Below are 17,751 nucleotides of genomic sequence, written 5' to 3'. Positions count from 1 at the left end.
AAGGGTGGCTGGGCAGCCCATGGACGGATGAAGGGATACAAAGGCGCAGCTCTCTGGGCTCAAGTCAGACCTACTGTAAAGGACCATCTTAGCTCCAGAGCTCCCCACAGGACTGGCTGGGGTCTGAGATGCATCTGTGCTGGAGGTCAGCCCAGCTGCTCCCTCTGCCCAGTCCCCATCATCACTTACTTACCTGTGTATATCCTGATAGAGCGCCCCAGTAAGCCCACTACATAATTCTTCTCCGTTGCTTTATAGGGAACTCAAGCTGATACACAGAAAACGCAGTCCTACAGTGTATTACACTTAACCCTAAAGAATGTTCCTCCTGGAGTTTTGAAAAGGGTGGTCTGGAAGCGCTTCAGGCACACAAGCATAATTTCATTCGGGTTATGAAACTCATTGTTTTCCATGGAATGGGTATTGCAAGATGGAAATGACATTGCTCTCACAGTAGCTAAGACTGAGATTTCTTTGAGTTTTCCAGGCGGAGCTGATTGGGATTGCGGGTAACACATAAATGCCAAACCTGGAGAGAGTTTAATTTTCAAGCCACTTAATGTCAGGACTATATGTAATTCTTATGTGAAACAGGGCATCCATGCTGTGTGTCTTTAAATTATACAAGTAGAAATGCACACCCCAGAAGGATGTCTATGACAGTGAGAAGAGCAGGTTGCATGTATATGCACAAACAATATTTCTAAATGGAAACAGTACCCAAATCCTGTAGGTGCACGTGCATTTGTTTGCATATTTGGGGGTGAAGAAGGATAAGTAACTGGACATATTAGCTTTCACTGTCATAGGGTGAGACTAGTAGCAGGAGGGTGAATACAAAGGGTTTAAAAGAACAATTATTCTGTACTATTTTTTTCTGGTTGGGGTTAATGTGTGTCATTTTGAAAGAGGCATTTAAGATTTAAAAAGAAATAGAATGTCTTTAATCTAAAAACCAGACCAGGGAAAGCCGGTCTAACTAAAACTGTGCTTCTTTGGAACATGATACGGTCAACGTTTATATTACTGGAAGAAGACTCCCAGCCACAGTGAAATCTATTGTAAACAAACGCAGTGATTTCAAAGAACTGGGGTAAGAGTAAAGAAAATTGAATTACAATTGATGGCAGGATTTTTCAATTTCCTTCCTCAGAAATGCCTATATTATGGATGACTAATAGGCTATTTTTCTCTTTTCTCAACTCAAACCTGTCTTACAGAAGTAGCATAGATGGGTCATGTCACGTTTAGAAGCCCTCAAGAAGCTCCCCATAACTGTGGAGAGAGAATCCACACCCAGGAAAATGAAGTGTAGGTCTCACATTCTTTCTCCTCCCGCTATAACCTCGTCCTGCCCATGTGGCCCCTTCCATGCGTCAGCCTTCAGGTGATGGGAGGCCTCCAACGTTACCTGCACTTCCTCGTGATAGGAAGGTCTCCCACCAACTTCCACCTCCTAGATAAGTTCTCTCCTCCTCCCATGATAAACCAGGATGCCCTTGTCTCTGGGTAGTATTTTTGTGCCTCGAAGTATTAGCCTGGGTTAGGCACCGTCCCAACAAATCCCAGGTATCTCAGGGCTTTCATCTCAGTGAACTCATTTCTTAGCTTTATTGACATTTAATTGCTACACAATAAACCTCACATGTGTATACAGCCATGAAACCATCACCATAAAACAAGATAACTCTCACCGTCATCCGCAAACAGTTCTTCACAGCCCTTTGCATCCCCCTCCCCCCCCCCCCCCCCCGCATCCCTCCCCGCCTGCTCTGTACTCCTCAGGCTGCGCTGATCTGCTTCCTATCCTGATAGATTCATTTGGATTATTGAGAATTTTTATGTAAATGGAATCATACCAGATGTACTTTTAAATTATTTTAAGACTAATCCATGTCATAGCCTCTATCGGTAACTCATTTTATTTCTGAGTCATCTCCCATTGTATGGTTATATCAAGATTTGTTTATCCATCCCGCTGTTCATAGACGTTCGTGTGGTTTCACAGCCGCAGCAATGCTCATTTGTGTACAAGGTCTCCCACACTTATGTGGAAGAATAAGCTTTGATTTGTCCTGTGTGAATACTTAGGAGCGTGTGCTAGTTTGTAGGGATGTTGGGACAGTACCACAAACTGGTGACTTCCAACAACAGAGACTGAGGCTCCCACAGTCGCGGAGTCCGGACGTCCAACATCAAGGCGTTAGCAGAGGCTGCAGGGAAGGCTCCTTCTCTGTTTCTTCTAGAGTCTGGCATTTCTTGGCGTTCCTTGGCGTGTAGATGGATCACTCCATTCTCTGCTTCTGATTTTGTTTATTTGTTTGTGTGTTTGTTTGTTTTTCATTGATTTGAGAGAGAGAGACATTTATCTGAGAGAGAAGCATTGATCGGCTGCCTTCTGCGCACCCTCTGGGGGTCGGGGATCAAGCCCACCACCTGGGCATGTGCCCTGACTGGGAATCTAACCAGCAACCTTTTGGCGCCTGGGATGATACTCAACCAACTGAGCCACACCCAGCCAGGGCTCTTTTGTTTTTATTGGTCTTCTCTTCTCTGTGTTTGTGTTTCTGTGTCCCAAATTTCCCTCTTCTTATAAAAACACCAGTCCTATTAGATTTAGGGCCCACTTCGCTGCATTACATCTTCAAAGACCCTGTTGCCAAGTGAGGTCACAATTACAAGTTTTGGATGGATGTGAATTTTGGGGGGACATTACTCAACCCAATACAGGGGCTAACATTTTTTTTGGACAAAGTTAATTCTTTACCAGACAGGTATGTTTCACAAGTATTTTCTCCACCAGAGGACTTGCCTTCTCTCTTTTTGTTTCATATTTGTGTTTTGTTTATTAATGGTTTTTCAAGATTTATACATGCCCTATCTCATCTTAAAAGAAAACCACGAAAACATTGAACTCACCCCATGAATAAACTTTTTTCTTGTTCTTAAGATCTTCGTAGAGATTATATAAGATATTGCATAATATTTAGTGGTTAGAACAGTATTGTCATTGTGCTGAGAAAGAGAAGAATGAAGTGGAGGTAAAGAGGATCCTGATTTTGAAATAGGGCTTTTAAAATACAAGCACATGGTTTAAGATTTGCAAATATATTACATGGCTTATTAGACAGTCCCCCTCTCCCCCCAACCCCTTCAGAGACTCAAGCCATTTCGAGGGACCTTGTGAATGTGGGCATCTTTCTTTGCCACAACCTAAGCTCTTGGCAAAAATTTACAGAAAGTCTACCTTAAGCCTTTACATTTTTTACCAGTGTCTTTTGAAGAGCAAAATTTTCCATTTTGATAAAACTCAACTTAGTGATTTATTGCTTTTGTAGTTTGTCCTTTTTGTGTGGTGTTTAAGAAATATGTATCAAACTCAAGGTAACAGATTTTTCTCTCGTGATTTCCTTTAAAATTTTTCTAGATTTAGGTCTATGAGTCATTTTGAATTGATCTTTGTGTATTGTATGAGGTAAAAACAGAGGTTTGTTTGGTTTATTTTGGATATAATTATCAAATTGTCCCAGAACCATTGGTTGAAAATATTCATTCCCATTTAAATATCTTGGTAATTTTGTCAATAATAAATTGAAGGTGCATGTAGGCCTCAATCTAGATTTTCTATTCTGCCTGCCACACCATATTTTTATCTATATTTACATATATATAGCTGTAAAAAATATGGAAATATTTAGAGGTTTTTAACAGATTTTTTCATTCAAGGGTATAATTTGCCTCTAATTTATTATACAGACTCAATAAACATTGTTTTCCTAAACTGCATAAGTATAATGAGAATTTAAAATATATAGAAAACCTTAAAGAGATAGCTCTAAACAGTTAAATTTATACACAGAGGAGTTGAAGCAGAGAAAAATGTCTTTTCAGTTACAGAGCAGGTACTCAATAAACATTTTTTGAGTGTATGACTAATCAGTGATCAAAGAAGGAACCAAAAATATCACCTATTTTATAATAGTCATACATTCATCTTTCCTCTATATGGGGTTTCTTTCTGTATCAGTGGTTAAAATTTAGTTATTTTCAGTGTTATAAAGTAAAAGCTATAGCTGTATCATTGTCCTTATTTATCTAAAGTGGGTATGGGGTATTAAATTATTTTTTTTCCAAATTTGAAGTGGATACTCAGAAGTTAGTAATAGTGTACTTCATTCAAATGTATATATTATCACCTTTAACACAGGTTTTCCCTTTCCTTAAGTCATGTAAAAAGCTGTGAGTAAAATATATATATATATATATATATATATATATATATATATATATATATCACCATACTTTTCTGAAAGGAGTGTATCAACATACATGAGCACATTATGAGCCAGGGTTCTCATGCTGGTACCGGTGGATTTAGGCAGTATCCCTTTATCAAGACTATTGGCAACCAAAATTTTACTTAAAAGCCAAAGAGACTTCCAATTATAAGGTAATTGGAACCAGACTCTTTCTTCTTGAGCTAGAGAATTATTAAAATATCTTAAATTCCAGGGTGGTGCCCATTGAGGTTTGCTATAATGGACGGTCAGGAGGCACACCCCATGTGCAAAAGATAATCTGTAGGAAGACAGATTCTGGACTGGTGTCTTCCCCTTGACATTGTCTTAGGAAAGGATAGATTTGAGCACAGTGAATACTTTATGCTGGAATTTATTCAGACCTACAATTGTAGACATGCTTGAAAAAATTAAAGGCAAATTTAAAAATCTGTTCTTTAATGCTGGGACTGGCCAGCAGGCCTGGGCAATGGGTGAATGGATGACTCTGACACATGTTTCTGTGAAAGAGAGGCTAAGGGACTGCTTGGCTATAGCAACCAAGCAGCCCCGTTCGCCTGCCTCCTTGGGCTTTTATTGTAGCAACAGCTTGAACTAAAATTAACTATTAGATACTATCAGCAGGGCAAGCATCCTTGAGAAAGCACATACTTCTACAAGGTTGGGTCTAAAGACTAAACAGAGAGATTCCAGTAAAACACCCGGGGGCTCAGACTTGTTTGGAAAAGTCAAGGCAGGAGCTGCTGCCTTCGGCAGGTCCCACTAGGGGCCCCCGACCTTTTGGAGAATCCTCCTTACAGCCTTTCCAACCAAGTCCCGAGCTTCCCCGCACTGTAACACATGTCACAGAAAACTGGCCTTGACAAAGGAGCAAAGGCAGTCTCTTCCACAAATGCTTCTGGAACAACTGGACATCCACATGCAAAGGAATGACTCTCGACACAGACCTTACACCCTCCACAAAAATGAAATAAAATCAGATCATAGTCGTAAATGTAAAATGCAAAACCATAAAACTCCTGGAAGATAACCTAGGAGAAATCCTCGGATATGATAATGGCTTTGTAGATAAAGCATCAAAGGCATGAACCATGAAAGAAACCATACGCTGGACTTCATTAAAATTAAGAGCGTCTTCTCTGTGATAGACAATGTGCAGAGTATGGGAATACAAGCCACAGGTGTCAAGAAAATATTTGCAAAAGATACATCTAATAGAGGACTATTATCCAAAATATGCACACACACAAAACTCTTATAATTCAACATTAAGAAAATAAACAACTCCATTATAAAATGGGCCACAATCTTTACAAATGCTTTGCCCAAGAAGCTATACCAATGGCAAATAAGCTTTTGAAAAGGTGTTCCACACCATTTTCTACCAGGGAAATGCAAATTAAAACAACGAGATACCACTATGCACCCATTAGATTGGCCAGAACCCATTGACAACAGCAAATGCTGGGGAGGATGGGGCGCACCCGGAGCTCTCCTTCTTTGCTGGTGAAAAGCGTTTGGCAATTTCTTACACAACTACACACACTCTTACCATGTGATTCAGCAATCACACTCCTCGGTATTTATCCAAAGAAGTTGAAAATTTATGTTCCCAAAAATAAAACCCTGCACATGGATGTGTATAGTAACTTTTTTATTGTTACCAAAACTTGGAAGCAACCAAGATGTCCTTCAGTGAGTGAATGGATACATAAACCATGGTCCACCCAGACAATGGAATATTATTCATCACTGAAAAGAACTAAGCTATCAAGCCATGGAAAGAAGCCAATCTGAGAAGGCCTTATCTTGTACGATTTCAACTATGATATTGTGGAAAAGGTGAAACTAGGGAGGTAATAAAAAGATCACAGGTTGCCAGGGGGTGGGGTGAGAGAGGAACGGCAGGACACAGAGGCTTGTTAGGGCAGTGTATAAGACCGTGATGATGGATACATGATAGTCGACATTTACACAAATGTGCAGCAGCAGTTATGGACCCTACAGAAACCCATGGGCTTTGGGGATAATGGTGCCAGTGTAGGTTCATCAGTTATAGCCAATGTACCCCCTGGTGGATGACCTTGATAATGGGAGGGACTATGCATGTTGGGTGGTCAGGGCGATATCTGATAAATCTCTGCAATTTTACTGAAAACCTTAAACTTCCCTAAAAAACAAAGTCCTTAGAAAAACTTAAAAGCTGTTATAGTTAAGGCTCAAGGTAATTCTTTTTGCTGTGGGACCTCTTAATGAACCTAACCTTGGGAGGAATCGCCCAAGGCATCGCCCAGGAATGGGCAGCTGCTGTTGAAAAGGCCTGACCTCAGAGCCAAATGGATTTTCTGGGCTTCTTCCATTTCTGCCGAACTCGGAGCCTCAGCCCATGGCAACCCCCCCTGCTCTGGACTTGCACCCAGAGCTGAGCTGCCCTGAACTTCAGCCAGGAGAGCAATTTGGTGCTGGAGAACTTTTAACCACAAAGCCAGGCTGTGAGCAGGCCAGCTCTTGCATAAATTCGGTTTAATGAGGTCCACCTGAGTCCCCGTCTCTGGCCACATTAGCCAGGCCAGTGGGAAGGAGCAAGCCCGGTCCTTAGGAATAGGGTGGGATACTGGGCAAGGGCTGGCTTCCCGGCTATGAGGGGCCAGTGAGGACCCAGAGTCGTCATATTGTCAAAACTATTTTAATGATGACAGTACAAACACAAAGAAAGGAAAATCCATATTTTAAATAAGTGCATTGAATTTCTGCTTTTTAATTTAGACCCCATACTTTCTCATTTTTAAGGTACTTTTCTTCCAGTGAATCCATCTGTCCTTATTGAATAACTTGCAATCAAAACTGTTTCTTGTTTCTTATCACAGTCAATGTGTATACTTCAGTAAATATTTTAATTGTGTTTAAACAGAAAAAAAAACAATCAAGAAAATAAATCATTCTAGGTGGACCTTTATAAGCTACACACATCTTCATCATCACCATTATTATTCTCTGGGCTTTAGAAAACACAAACTCACATAAACAAGCTGAAAATTCAAACTATTATGGAAAAAACAGGAAAACTCAGGCATCAAGAGCTGTGGGCTCTAGTCCTAGCCCTGTTTCTAACTAGCTGGGCGGGACCCAGGCTAATTCCCCAGCTTCATTGACCTTTGATTTTTCCTTTTTAAAATAAAGAGGTTGTACCAGATGACTTCCAAGGACTCTCGCAGTTCTCAAAGCTCTGAAGCTTCTTGCACATGCATCTGTTGCAAATATTTTATTGACATAGCAATATTCCATTTTCAAAATGCTGCCCATTCAGGATATGCCACACCTACCAGGCATTAAATCAATCAGATCGTAAAAACAGCATTTCATTCAAAGTGGGGAATTGTCAAAAACAGTTGCACAATCCTAATGCATTGAGATCGAGATTTCAAAACTTTTGACAACTTAATAACTGTAAAACTCCTGATTTTACTATTTTTCCTTTGTGAAAGAGAATAAGCTGTTTATACACAGTTGAAAGTGAGTGTTTCCTTTCAAGCTCTCCATGAAACCATCATTTCTTTCCTCATCAGCAAGATGTGGCTATTAAGTGAAAAGTTGAATTAAATCAACAAAACATGTGCCATTTTTCATTGCATACATACATTTTCCCCTTCTCAGTAGTCTGATGAAATTCTTCTGATTTTCATGCTTCGAAAAACTTTATCAGTTATTCAGTTCTTTTCTGTCACATGATTTTACTTCTAAATTTTACCTCACAGATGTATATTCAATACATATTTGCTGTTCCCACATTACTGTCCAGACACACAGAAGGTATGCGTCATAAAATACATCATTGTGGGGAGGCTGAAGTTCAACATACACAGAAGTTACCCTTGACCAGCTAGAACCCAGGCCGCTCAGTGTGGACCACGGGCCAGCAGCTTCAGTTCCACCTGGAAGCTTGTTAAAAAGACAGAATCTCAGTTCCATGCCAGACCCACCTCCTGAATCGACCTTGGGTCATAAACGCATTCTAGTGCAGTGGTTCTCAACCTTCTGGCCCTTTAAATACAGTTCCTCATGTTGTGACCCAACCATGAAATTATTTTCGTTGCTCCTTCATAACTGTAATGTTGCTACTGTTATGGATCATAATGTAAATATCTGATATACAGGATGGTCTTAGGCGACCCCTGTGAAAGGGTTGTTTGACTGCCAAAGGGGTCGCGACCCACAGGTTGAGAACCGCTGTTCTAGTGTGAGAAGCCCTGGTCATGAGGAGATGCTGATGCTTTTAGTTTAAGGACCATCCTGGAAACAGTCACTGAGGAGACAGCCTGGGGAGGCCTGCTATTTGCCCTGCTCCCCCCATTTATTCACTCCTGATGGAGTGTTGCCATGAGGGCTAATACTCAGAGAGGGGTGCCTTTTCCACCAAGAGTGCCCAAAGCCGGAGCTTTTGGGAGGCCTTAGTTACAGAGACGGTTTTCACGTTTGACTTTGGAGAAGTTTTTAAGGTCAGTGTAAATCACCTAGAATACATTTTCATTCCATTTTGAAAATAAAATTATACTAATCTGATCACATCGGAAGTAAAATACTGTTCATTTCCATGGAATTTCGAAGAGTTTTAATGGTAAAGCAGTTTTTTCGAGTTATTTTATATTTGGACACCCAGTCATTAAAGAGCCATAGATATTGTGCGAGGACATCTGAGAGGCAGATGTGGGCTCAGAATGTGCTGAATACAACCCTTACCAAGTGCACTGTGTAATTTCCCTACATTTATGTTCTCTTCGGGTTGCCTCCCTCCTCCAAAGATATGTATGCTTTGGGTAGAAAACCCCGTGATGTCATTTGAGGGAAAATTACTGTGCAGGTTTTGTTTCTGACAATGTTGTGGTCAGGAGAAGCCACACCACCTGGCACTGATCGCCATTCAGAAAGCGTCCGTGTTCTTCTGTAATGTGTCTAGAGGACAGTGACGGAGAGAGAGTTGGAGTTGGAAAGGGTTTATACAAGTCAAAGTGAATGTTTCCTAAAATATACTGCAATATGATGTATGATCTGATAGGACAGGAAGTGATGATATGACCTGACATATGACATAGCATCTCAGGGTGTACCTGCTATGAGATGGGGTCATGAGAAAGCCTTGGAGGCAACAAGTTAATAACTTTGGATTTCATCGTGATTCTATCTTAAGCATCACTTTGGACAAGACCACTTATTCACGTTCATTTATTCAATACTATCTAATGCGGGTCCTCTATTTCCCTGTCACTGCTCTGGGTTCCAGGGACAGAAAAATGAGCTCTGTAGAGGAAGAACCTGCCTTTCCGCAATAACTTATCTTTAAGTGGGACTGCCTCAGCATCTCTGGGTCTGTCTCCCCCTGTCTGAATGTGTTAACCTGCGGGTGTCTTAGGGTGGGGAGAGGAGTGAGCTAGGTAACAGAGCTGAGCCCCTAGAATAGTTTGACATACACAGTAGTTACATTTAGCAGACACCCCGCTAATGATAATGTACGGTGGGCCAGAAATGCTCAAAAAATGTTAGTTTGCTTCCATCAAGTTCTATTCCTGTGGGACACATACAATATTTAGATAAGGTAAGTTAAAAATCAGTGAAAAGCTTCTGTAATCCATGGGGTTTTATAAGAGAGGATTTGCATTGTCTGGCTTGTTTTTTTTAAATCTATTAAATTAATGGAATCGATTATTTGCAGTTATGATTTTTTATTTGAATGAGGAACAATTCTGAATCCCTGGATGCTAAAGGATACAAGGTCCAACTCGGGCAAAAGTCTTCCCTGCTATTGTCCTGGTCACCAATGCGGCTGTGCTGGGGAGAGTTCCCCACCCCACCCAGCAATGCTCAGACACCAGCTGTCCTAGATTCGGCTCAGTTCTGCCACCACCTGCCTGCAGACAGCATCAGAGTCCACGAGATCGAGATTGGAGCTCAGTCCCCCAGGTGGCTCCCACCACCCTCACATCACCAGGCTGCCCTGTGCTTCTGACCTTAGCAGGCTCGAGGCTATGGGTTCCATTGACACCCTCTTTGGAGTCAATTACTTTGCTAGACTGGCTCACAGAACTCTCAGAATATTTTACTTACTAGGTTATCTGTTTACTATAAAAGGTATAAGTTTGGAACAGCTGGATGGGAGAGATGCACAGGCAGGGATGGAGCAAGGGGGCGGAACTTCCATGCCCCCCCCCTCCCATGCACCTCTCTCCTGGGATCTCCACATGTTCACTAATCCTGAAGCTTTTCCCATCCTGGGAGGGGTTTAATGGAGCCCGAGCTAGGAGGATGGAGAGGGAGCGGGCTGTCTGCTAAATGCCTGTAAAGGCGTGGTGTGACTGAGCTAGCACCCACCCCCTTGGGTGTGAATTGGTGCAACCACTTTGGAAAGCTTCCCAACTAAGACACCATAGGATGCAGCAACTCCATTCATAAGCACATACCCCAAATCAATTCTTTTTAATATATATATATATATATATATATATATATATATATATATATATATTATTGATTTCAGAGAAGAAAGGAGAGGGAGAGATAGAAACATCAATAAGAGAGAATCATTGATTGAATGCCTCCTGCATGCCCACACTGGGGATCGAGCCCACAATCTGGGTGTGTGCCCTGACCAGGAATCAAACCATGACCTCCTGGTTCATGGGTCAGCACTCAACCCAAATCAGTTCTTACATTCATTCTCCAAAAGATGAGTACCAAAGGAGTTTCTCGGGAGAGGCTGAAACATGAATTTGTGGTTTCTGATTCATAATGCATGTGCAGATAACTCCAGAAGTTACATTCGACTCAATTTGAAGTCATGCTGAAGGGGAAAAATGCCTATTCAATGTACCAAATGGAGAAAAGGCTGCAGCTAAGCATCTGATGCCATGAAGAACCAGAAAGTACATATTTGGCCGCCATAGTTTCCCCTTGTCTAGTATTCGTTTCATTCCCACCTTGCAACTTATTAAACAAGCCTAATCCTAGACCTCTAACAAGGATCACCAACCAGCACCATAGACCACACAGGCCCAAAAGACACGTGAATGGCCCTTTAAATACAAGCCTCGTTAGGGCCTGATTGAACAGACCAGGCGGACGGGTTTGTGGGCAGTTCCCGGAGTGTTATGGCCAAGGCTGTGCCTGTGAAAGCAGTCTGTGCTGTAACCTCTCACAGGAGCACATGCTTTCCCCAGGCCTCCAACCATTCCCACAAAGATCCAAGGAATGTGAGCTCTGACTACAAAACAAATCACAAAACCTTCTGCGCAAGGAACTTGGCCTTGGAGAAATTGCTACTGCAGCTACGAGAGAGAGAGAGAGAGAGAGAGAGAGAGAGAGAGAGAAAGATTGATTGATTGAGAGAGAAGGCAGTGAGGAGCCCACATGTGAGTCTCAGTTGGGTGGCTGGTGGAGCCGGTCCCATGCTGTATCCTAGCTGGGAAAGAAAGCCAAGGCTGCCAGCTTTTCTAAAGAGAGTTGGCTTTTGACTCCTACCAAGATGTGGATAAGGTAAAGAATCACCAAAATATTGCCAATGTCTAATAAAAAACGCACATCCTCCTGAATCTCCGTGCTGCCTGGGTGTGCTGTTCTCCCGCATGCATGGGCCCGGCCAAGCACTCCAGGGCCCTTTCAATGCCTGGGTTCATTCGACACTTGCCCGAGCAGTCTTAGAGCCCTGCTGTCCCGTCCCCCCCCCCCCCCCCCCCAACTGACTCACTTTCTGTCTCTCTCTATTTCTGTCTCTCTCTATTTTTATTTTTTTAAATATATTTCTTTATTGATTTCAGAGGGGAAGGGAGAGGGAGAGAGAGATAGAAACATCAATGATGAGAGAGAATCATCGATCAGCTGCCTCCTGCATACCTCCCGCTGGGGTTTGAGCCCACAACCCAGGCACGTGCCCTTGGCCGGAATCGAACCTGGGACCCTTCAGTCCGCAGGCTGACTGAAACGTTCTCTGGGCTTCATAAGGAAGACAAGTGCATAGAAAGTCCTTGAAAAATCAGGAGCCACACAGTGTATGGCTCCCAGGCCTCCAAGAGGAGATTCCATGTCCATACCCAGGCCGGCTGACAGCCAGTGTTTCTGACCTCCTCTCTCTGTATCCGTTTAACTGCCATGTGGGCTGCAAATGGCATAATGTGACCAAGGTCATTTATACCGGGCACTGAGCAAGCAAAGAACAACTGTACACAGAGAGTGTGTGAATTCACTTCTCCCGCTCTCACCACCTAAACATCTGTGCTCCGCTACAGTAAATACAAGCAAATACAAACACCATCTTACTTATTTCTTCAAACGAAGCTACGGTTATCTATTTTTAACTAGCTTCTCATGACACGTCTGTTTCGATGCCATTTTCAGTCTATTTTTTTTTAAATATATATATTTTATTGATTTCTTACAGAGAGGAAGGGAGAGGGATAGAGAGTTAGAAACATCGATGAGAGAGAAACATCAATCAGCTGCCTCCTGCACATCTCCCACTGGGGATGTGTCCGCAACCCAGGTACATGCCCTTGACCAGAATTGAACCTGGGACCTTTCAGTCCGCAGGCCGACGCTCTATCCACTGAGCCAAACCGGTTTCGGCTTTTCAGTCTATTTTTGAAAGTTGTTCCTATCAGAGCTGTTCATATGGAATGGAAGCATCAGAGAAACTTTTCCTTCACACGTTGTTGTTGTAAGAGCAGCATATGTGAGAAAATTTCAGAACTTGCAACACAGCTAACCACTTACAACTTCTCCATTCAAAAATTTATTTATTAGTAGTGTTTTGTTTTTTTTTAAATATGTTTTTATTGGTTTGAAAGAGAGGAAGAGAGAGAGAGAGAAACATCAGTGAGAGAAAAACATGGATCAACTGCCTTCTGCACGCCCCCAACTGGGGATCAAGCCCCAAACCCAGGCATGTGCTCTGACCCGGAATCTAAATGGTGACCTCTTGGAGCACGGGTCTATGCTCAGCCACTGAGCCTCACCAGTCGGGCTGTTAGTAGTTTTAATATTTTAGATCAACCAATATTGCTATCATCGAGAAGGCACTATTTGAAAACATACTGCTGCTCCTGGTTTTGCCGGGCTAAAGTGTGGGACCTCCTGCCTGTGTATCCCCCATCCCTCTGAGAACACAGTCAGTGTTTCCATGGAGACAGAGTAGAGAGGAGAAAACAAGGTTAGCTGGCTTTCAAAGCTCATCTTTTATTTACTTTTTCAAGACACTTCTCTCTTGGAACAGAAAGAAAGTAGCAACTGCTGAGAAAGCTTTGCCCGAGGACCGAGAGCCATGGTGCCTGCTGGGCCTCCCGCTCAGAGTGGATTTCTGGTCCAGAGAGAAGCTCAGGAGAATGAGCTGTGGTAGACTCGTTAGGGAGGAGCATGGCGTCCAACTTGGAAAACGGGGCAGAGCTGTATTGCCAGCTGGAGATGAAATAGATTTCTAGCCCTTAGAGCCATCAAAGTTCAGAAACAGTAAAACAAACAAAAAAATGTGGAACTGGTAGACGATTTTGCAGCTGGAAACTGGTGGACAAAGTTTCCTTTAACTGGAGAGGTCGCATTTTCTCAGTATTTAGCGAACGATTTTCCCCTGACAATTGTTAGCACATCCCTTTTAGCCCAGGGACACGATGCCAGCTGAAGTCCGTCCATGCTCTACACCCTCTTGGCCTGGAAGACGATAAGGACGTCCATCGCCAACATGGAACCTCTTCACCCTGAGTGCTCTCCTCTGTGGTCGTACACAGTCCACCGGGCACTGCTTTCATGTTTATTACAGGGTGGTGTGTGCTTCCACCCTTCCATGTAGTTCATGTTATTAGTTGCTTTATTATCTGAATTGTTTGCCTCAACATATGTCCCCAGTTTATAAACTTTTTGAATGTGAAGTTATCCTATTTATATCTGCTTTATAATTTAAAAAAATTATTTGAGAGAGAGAAAGAAGGTGGGGGGGAGAGGGGGAGAGAGAGAGAGAGAGAGAGAGAGAGAGAGAAGGGAGGGGAGGGGAGGGGAGGGGAGGGGAGGAGAGGAGAGGAGAGGAGAAGAGAAAAGAAGAGAAGAGAAGAGAAGAGAAGAGAAGAGAAGAGAAGAGAAGAGATTGAGAAGAGATTTGTTGTTTCATTCATCCAGGCCTTCATTGGTTGATTGTTTTGTTTTTAATATATTTTTTATTGATTTTTTTAACAGAGTGGAGGGGAGAGGGATAGAGAGTTAGAAACATCCATGAGAGAGAAACATCAATCAGCTGCCTCTTGCACGCCCCCTACTGGGGATGTGCCTGCAACCAAGGTACATGCCCTTGATCAGAATCGAACCTGGGACCCTTGAGTCCGCAGGCCGAAGCTCTATCCGCTAAGCCAAACCGGTTAGGGCTTGGTTGATTCTTATATGTGCCTTGACTGGAGATCAAACCCTCAACCTTAGTGTATTGGGATGATGCTCTAACTAACTGAGTTACCTGGCCAGAGCTATATGAGCTATATCTTCTTCTTCTTATTATTATTATTTCTTCTTTCTTCTTTCCTCTTTCCTCTTTCTTCTTTCTTCTTTCTTCTCCTTTCTTCTTCTCTTCTTCTTACAAAAAAAATCACTGAACACATAGCTTTACATAGCACACACTCAGTAAAAGTTTCTTGAATAAATGAAGGTATGCCTGCAGCCATGAATAAATAGTGAATCTATTCACGTGTGTCCTTTTTTTGTGTGTGCCAAGAGAGATTCAAAGAGCTTGCTAATGTGGATAAATACCAATAGTCCACCACGGCAGCATTTGATTGTTACTTAAGTATATTTATTTTTAGTATGTTTGGTTTAAATCAATTAACAGAAATGTTCCAGAAGAGTTACTGTCTGGGATCCTCACATACACTGCCAGGAAAAATAAATTTAAATGCTAAGTCATATGATTTAATAAGTTAGCGTTGGTAAGGCACTTAAAGGAGTGCCTGCCATGTAGCAAGGACAAGCTGGGAGCTTGTTAAATGAAACAGATCCCTGAAGGGCCTCTGTGATCCTTGAAGAAATAGTCTGCATGTATTCCCATGCACATAGTCAAGAATGGTAAGTGAAAGGCACAAACACGATACTTTACACAGAGTAGGTCTCCTATCATGCAGAATCCCCAACAAACATACATGCATGATGAACTGAACTACTTTTGTAAAATTACTTTTGAAAGGTCAAAATCTAGACCTGTTGCTTCTGTGTTGATCTAAAATTTGATCTCCTTATTGAACCTATTCTTTTTTCTCCTTCTGGCAGCCATGGATTATACTGGTTGTTCAATAATTGTTCAAAGGAAGTCGCAATTAGGTCGTCCACCTACATTAAGTCTTATAAAAGATCACATCTTTTGACACATCTCAACTTCTACCCAACTTTATGTACCTCTTGACTCCTTGACGTTGTAGGCTTTCTCTGCGCCAGAGTGGGTCATTCCTCCCCGTAATAGCTACATGTAATCTTTTTTCTCCCTGCTCATTTTTTATGTTTGTTTCCAGACCCAGTGTTGATCCATTAGAAACATTAAGTAGATTGCCTTACCCTGGGCTGAGCTCCTGAGGACACTTGGAATTGCATGGGGCAGGAAAGTAAGCAAAACACGATGCCCATCAAAAATAGAATTGCACTCAAGGACAATTATTGCAAGGGCTCAATAAGAAGAAGAAAAGCAAGGGCCAAATTAAAGGGATAATTGTAGGCCACCAACAGGAAATAAATGATACGTAAAGAGAAGGATAAATGATGGAGACCATGTGAGGAAATGGAAGACAGAATTGATTTGCTTGTAACAAAATTGTCTTTGCCAGAATTGGGATGGATGCTTCAACTTGAATCAAAGCCCAAGGTCAGGGGGGACTTTTCTCAAACACATGGTACTTCCAGAAAATAAAAGGCATTTATTAAAAACAAAAAATTGCTCAATATCGTTGATGTGCCAGATCTTCAATATGTGTATGCAAATAAACAAAAAGAAGCCCTTAAAACATTCAGAATCCTAGAAGAAACAGGAAAAAAGCTCCTGGACGTGGGTCTTAGTAATGATCTTTTGGAAATCACACCAAAGGCACAAGCAACAAAATAAACAAACACATGGGACTTCATCAAACTAAAAGGATTCCGCAGAGCAAAAGATGCACTCAGCAAAGTGAAAAGATGAACTGTGGAATGGGAGTAATATTTTCAAACCATGTGCCCACTAAGAAATTAATAGCCAAAATACAGAAAGAACTTCTACAAAACAATTCTTTTACCCTTTCTCTTCTCACAGGCTCTCTCTCTACTGTACCTCCCATGGTGCTCAGGTCAGTTCTGTTCAATCTGGTAAACTTTCAATCTTTGTTCTCTCATGGGCTAACTATTGAAGAAAGTCATCCAATTCACTGTCTTTGTGCACTACCAGTCTATTTAGCAAATAGCTTCATGTCTGGCATCTGCTTCTACCCACCTATCAGGCCCTCTCCAGGAGGTACCAATAATATACTGACTGCCAATCTCAGTCCAGATAATCTGTTCTCAGTCTCCATCCTTGACCTCCAAGTAGCCTGTTCCTCTGAACTGTGTCCCTTTGAAACTCATTTCATAGTGATTTGCATTCTCCTAGTTTTCCTCTTCTTTTTTCTATCTCTCTATCCACTCAACATCTGTCTCTTTCACTGGCTCAGAAGACCTTTAAGATACAGGCCGTCTGGAACGAATGGCATGGCTCAGTCTGCAAGGGGGGTTTACTTGACCACACTTATGTGATAAGTACTCCTAATATAGTGCTTAGCATTCACCAGGCCATCCTGCAAACACTCACACAGTTAACCCCTCACAGTAACCCTGTGAGGGCTAAGAAAAAGAGAGACTGGCGCGCAGAGAGGGGAAGTGACTTGCTCAAGGTGGTACAGGAGCCTTTTTGCTGGAGTCTATGATCGTTAGAAATGTGCTGGCTTTGGCGTCACTGGGAAACACAGCTGGTTTATATCCAATTACTACGGTTCTTCTGACCTTAGATATTGTTTAGAGTCGTCATTACGTTGAAATCATCGCAGTTATTAGATGCACCACTACATCTTGTTATCTAATGCATTAATAAGCAAGTCCTTACATTAGCATATCACACTCTAAGTTACTTTGATAGCTCTGTTTCCAACAAAGTGGTCTTCATTTTAATCCCACACCTTTTCTTTTATGCAGGTAAAATCAGAATTCTAAGGAGGGGTCCACAGTCTTCACTAGAAATTCCAAAATTCTCGAGGGCACAGAATAACTTGGAGACATCTGCTCCAGCTGTCTCTACTTGCGACTTTGTCTTTTTACATCAGTTGGATCCATCATGATGACACTTGAACACTTATCGGGAGGTCTACCCTCTCCTAAACCTAGAGTCAAGTTTTCCACATCCTGCTGATTATGCTGTCAACACCTCTACCTCAAGTAGGAGAATCCC

General features: G+C 42.1%; 1 protein-coding gene across 1 annotated transcript in view; it reads left to right on the top strand.

Annotated features, from left to right (window-relative positions):
• Positions 1-17,707: 17,707 nt before the first annotated feature.
• COL11A1 (collagen type XI alpha 1 chain) overlaps positions 17,708-17,751 on the top strand; it is a 180,131-nt gene continuing 180,087 nt past the window's right edge. The window contains exon 1 of the mRNA XM_070396042.1: positions 17,708-17,738. Within this exon, the coding sequence (XP_070252143.1) occupies positions 17,715-17,738 (24 nt within the window). The 5' untranslated portion in view covers positions 17,708-17,714. The remainder of the gene's footprint in view (positions 17,739-17,751) is intronic.

This window comes from Myotis yumanensis, unplaced genomic scaffold (assembly GCF_028538775.1).
Source record: "Myotis yumanensis isolate MYYU_CA2020_CCGP unplaced genomic scaffold, mMyoYum1.0.hap1 SCAF_17, whole genome shotgun sequence".
Lineage (NCBI taxonomy): Eukaryota > Metazoa > Chordata > Mammalia > Chiroptera > Vespertilionidae > Myotis > Myotis yumanensis.
The sequence above is the reverse complement of the archived record's forward strand: the minus strand, read 5'-3'. Positions and strand labels throughout refer to the sequence as shown.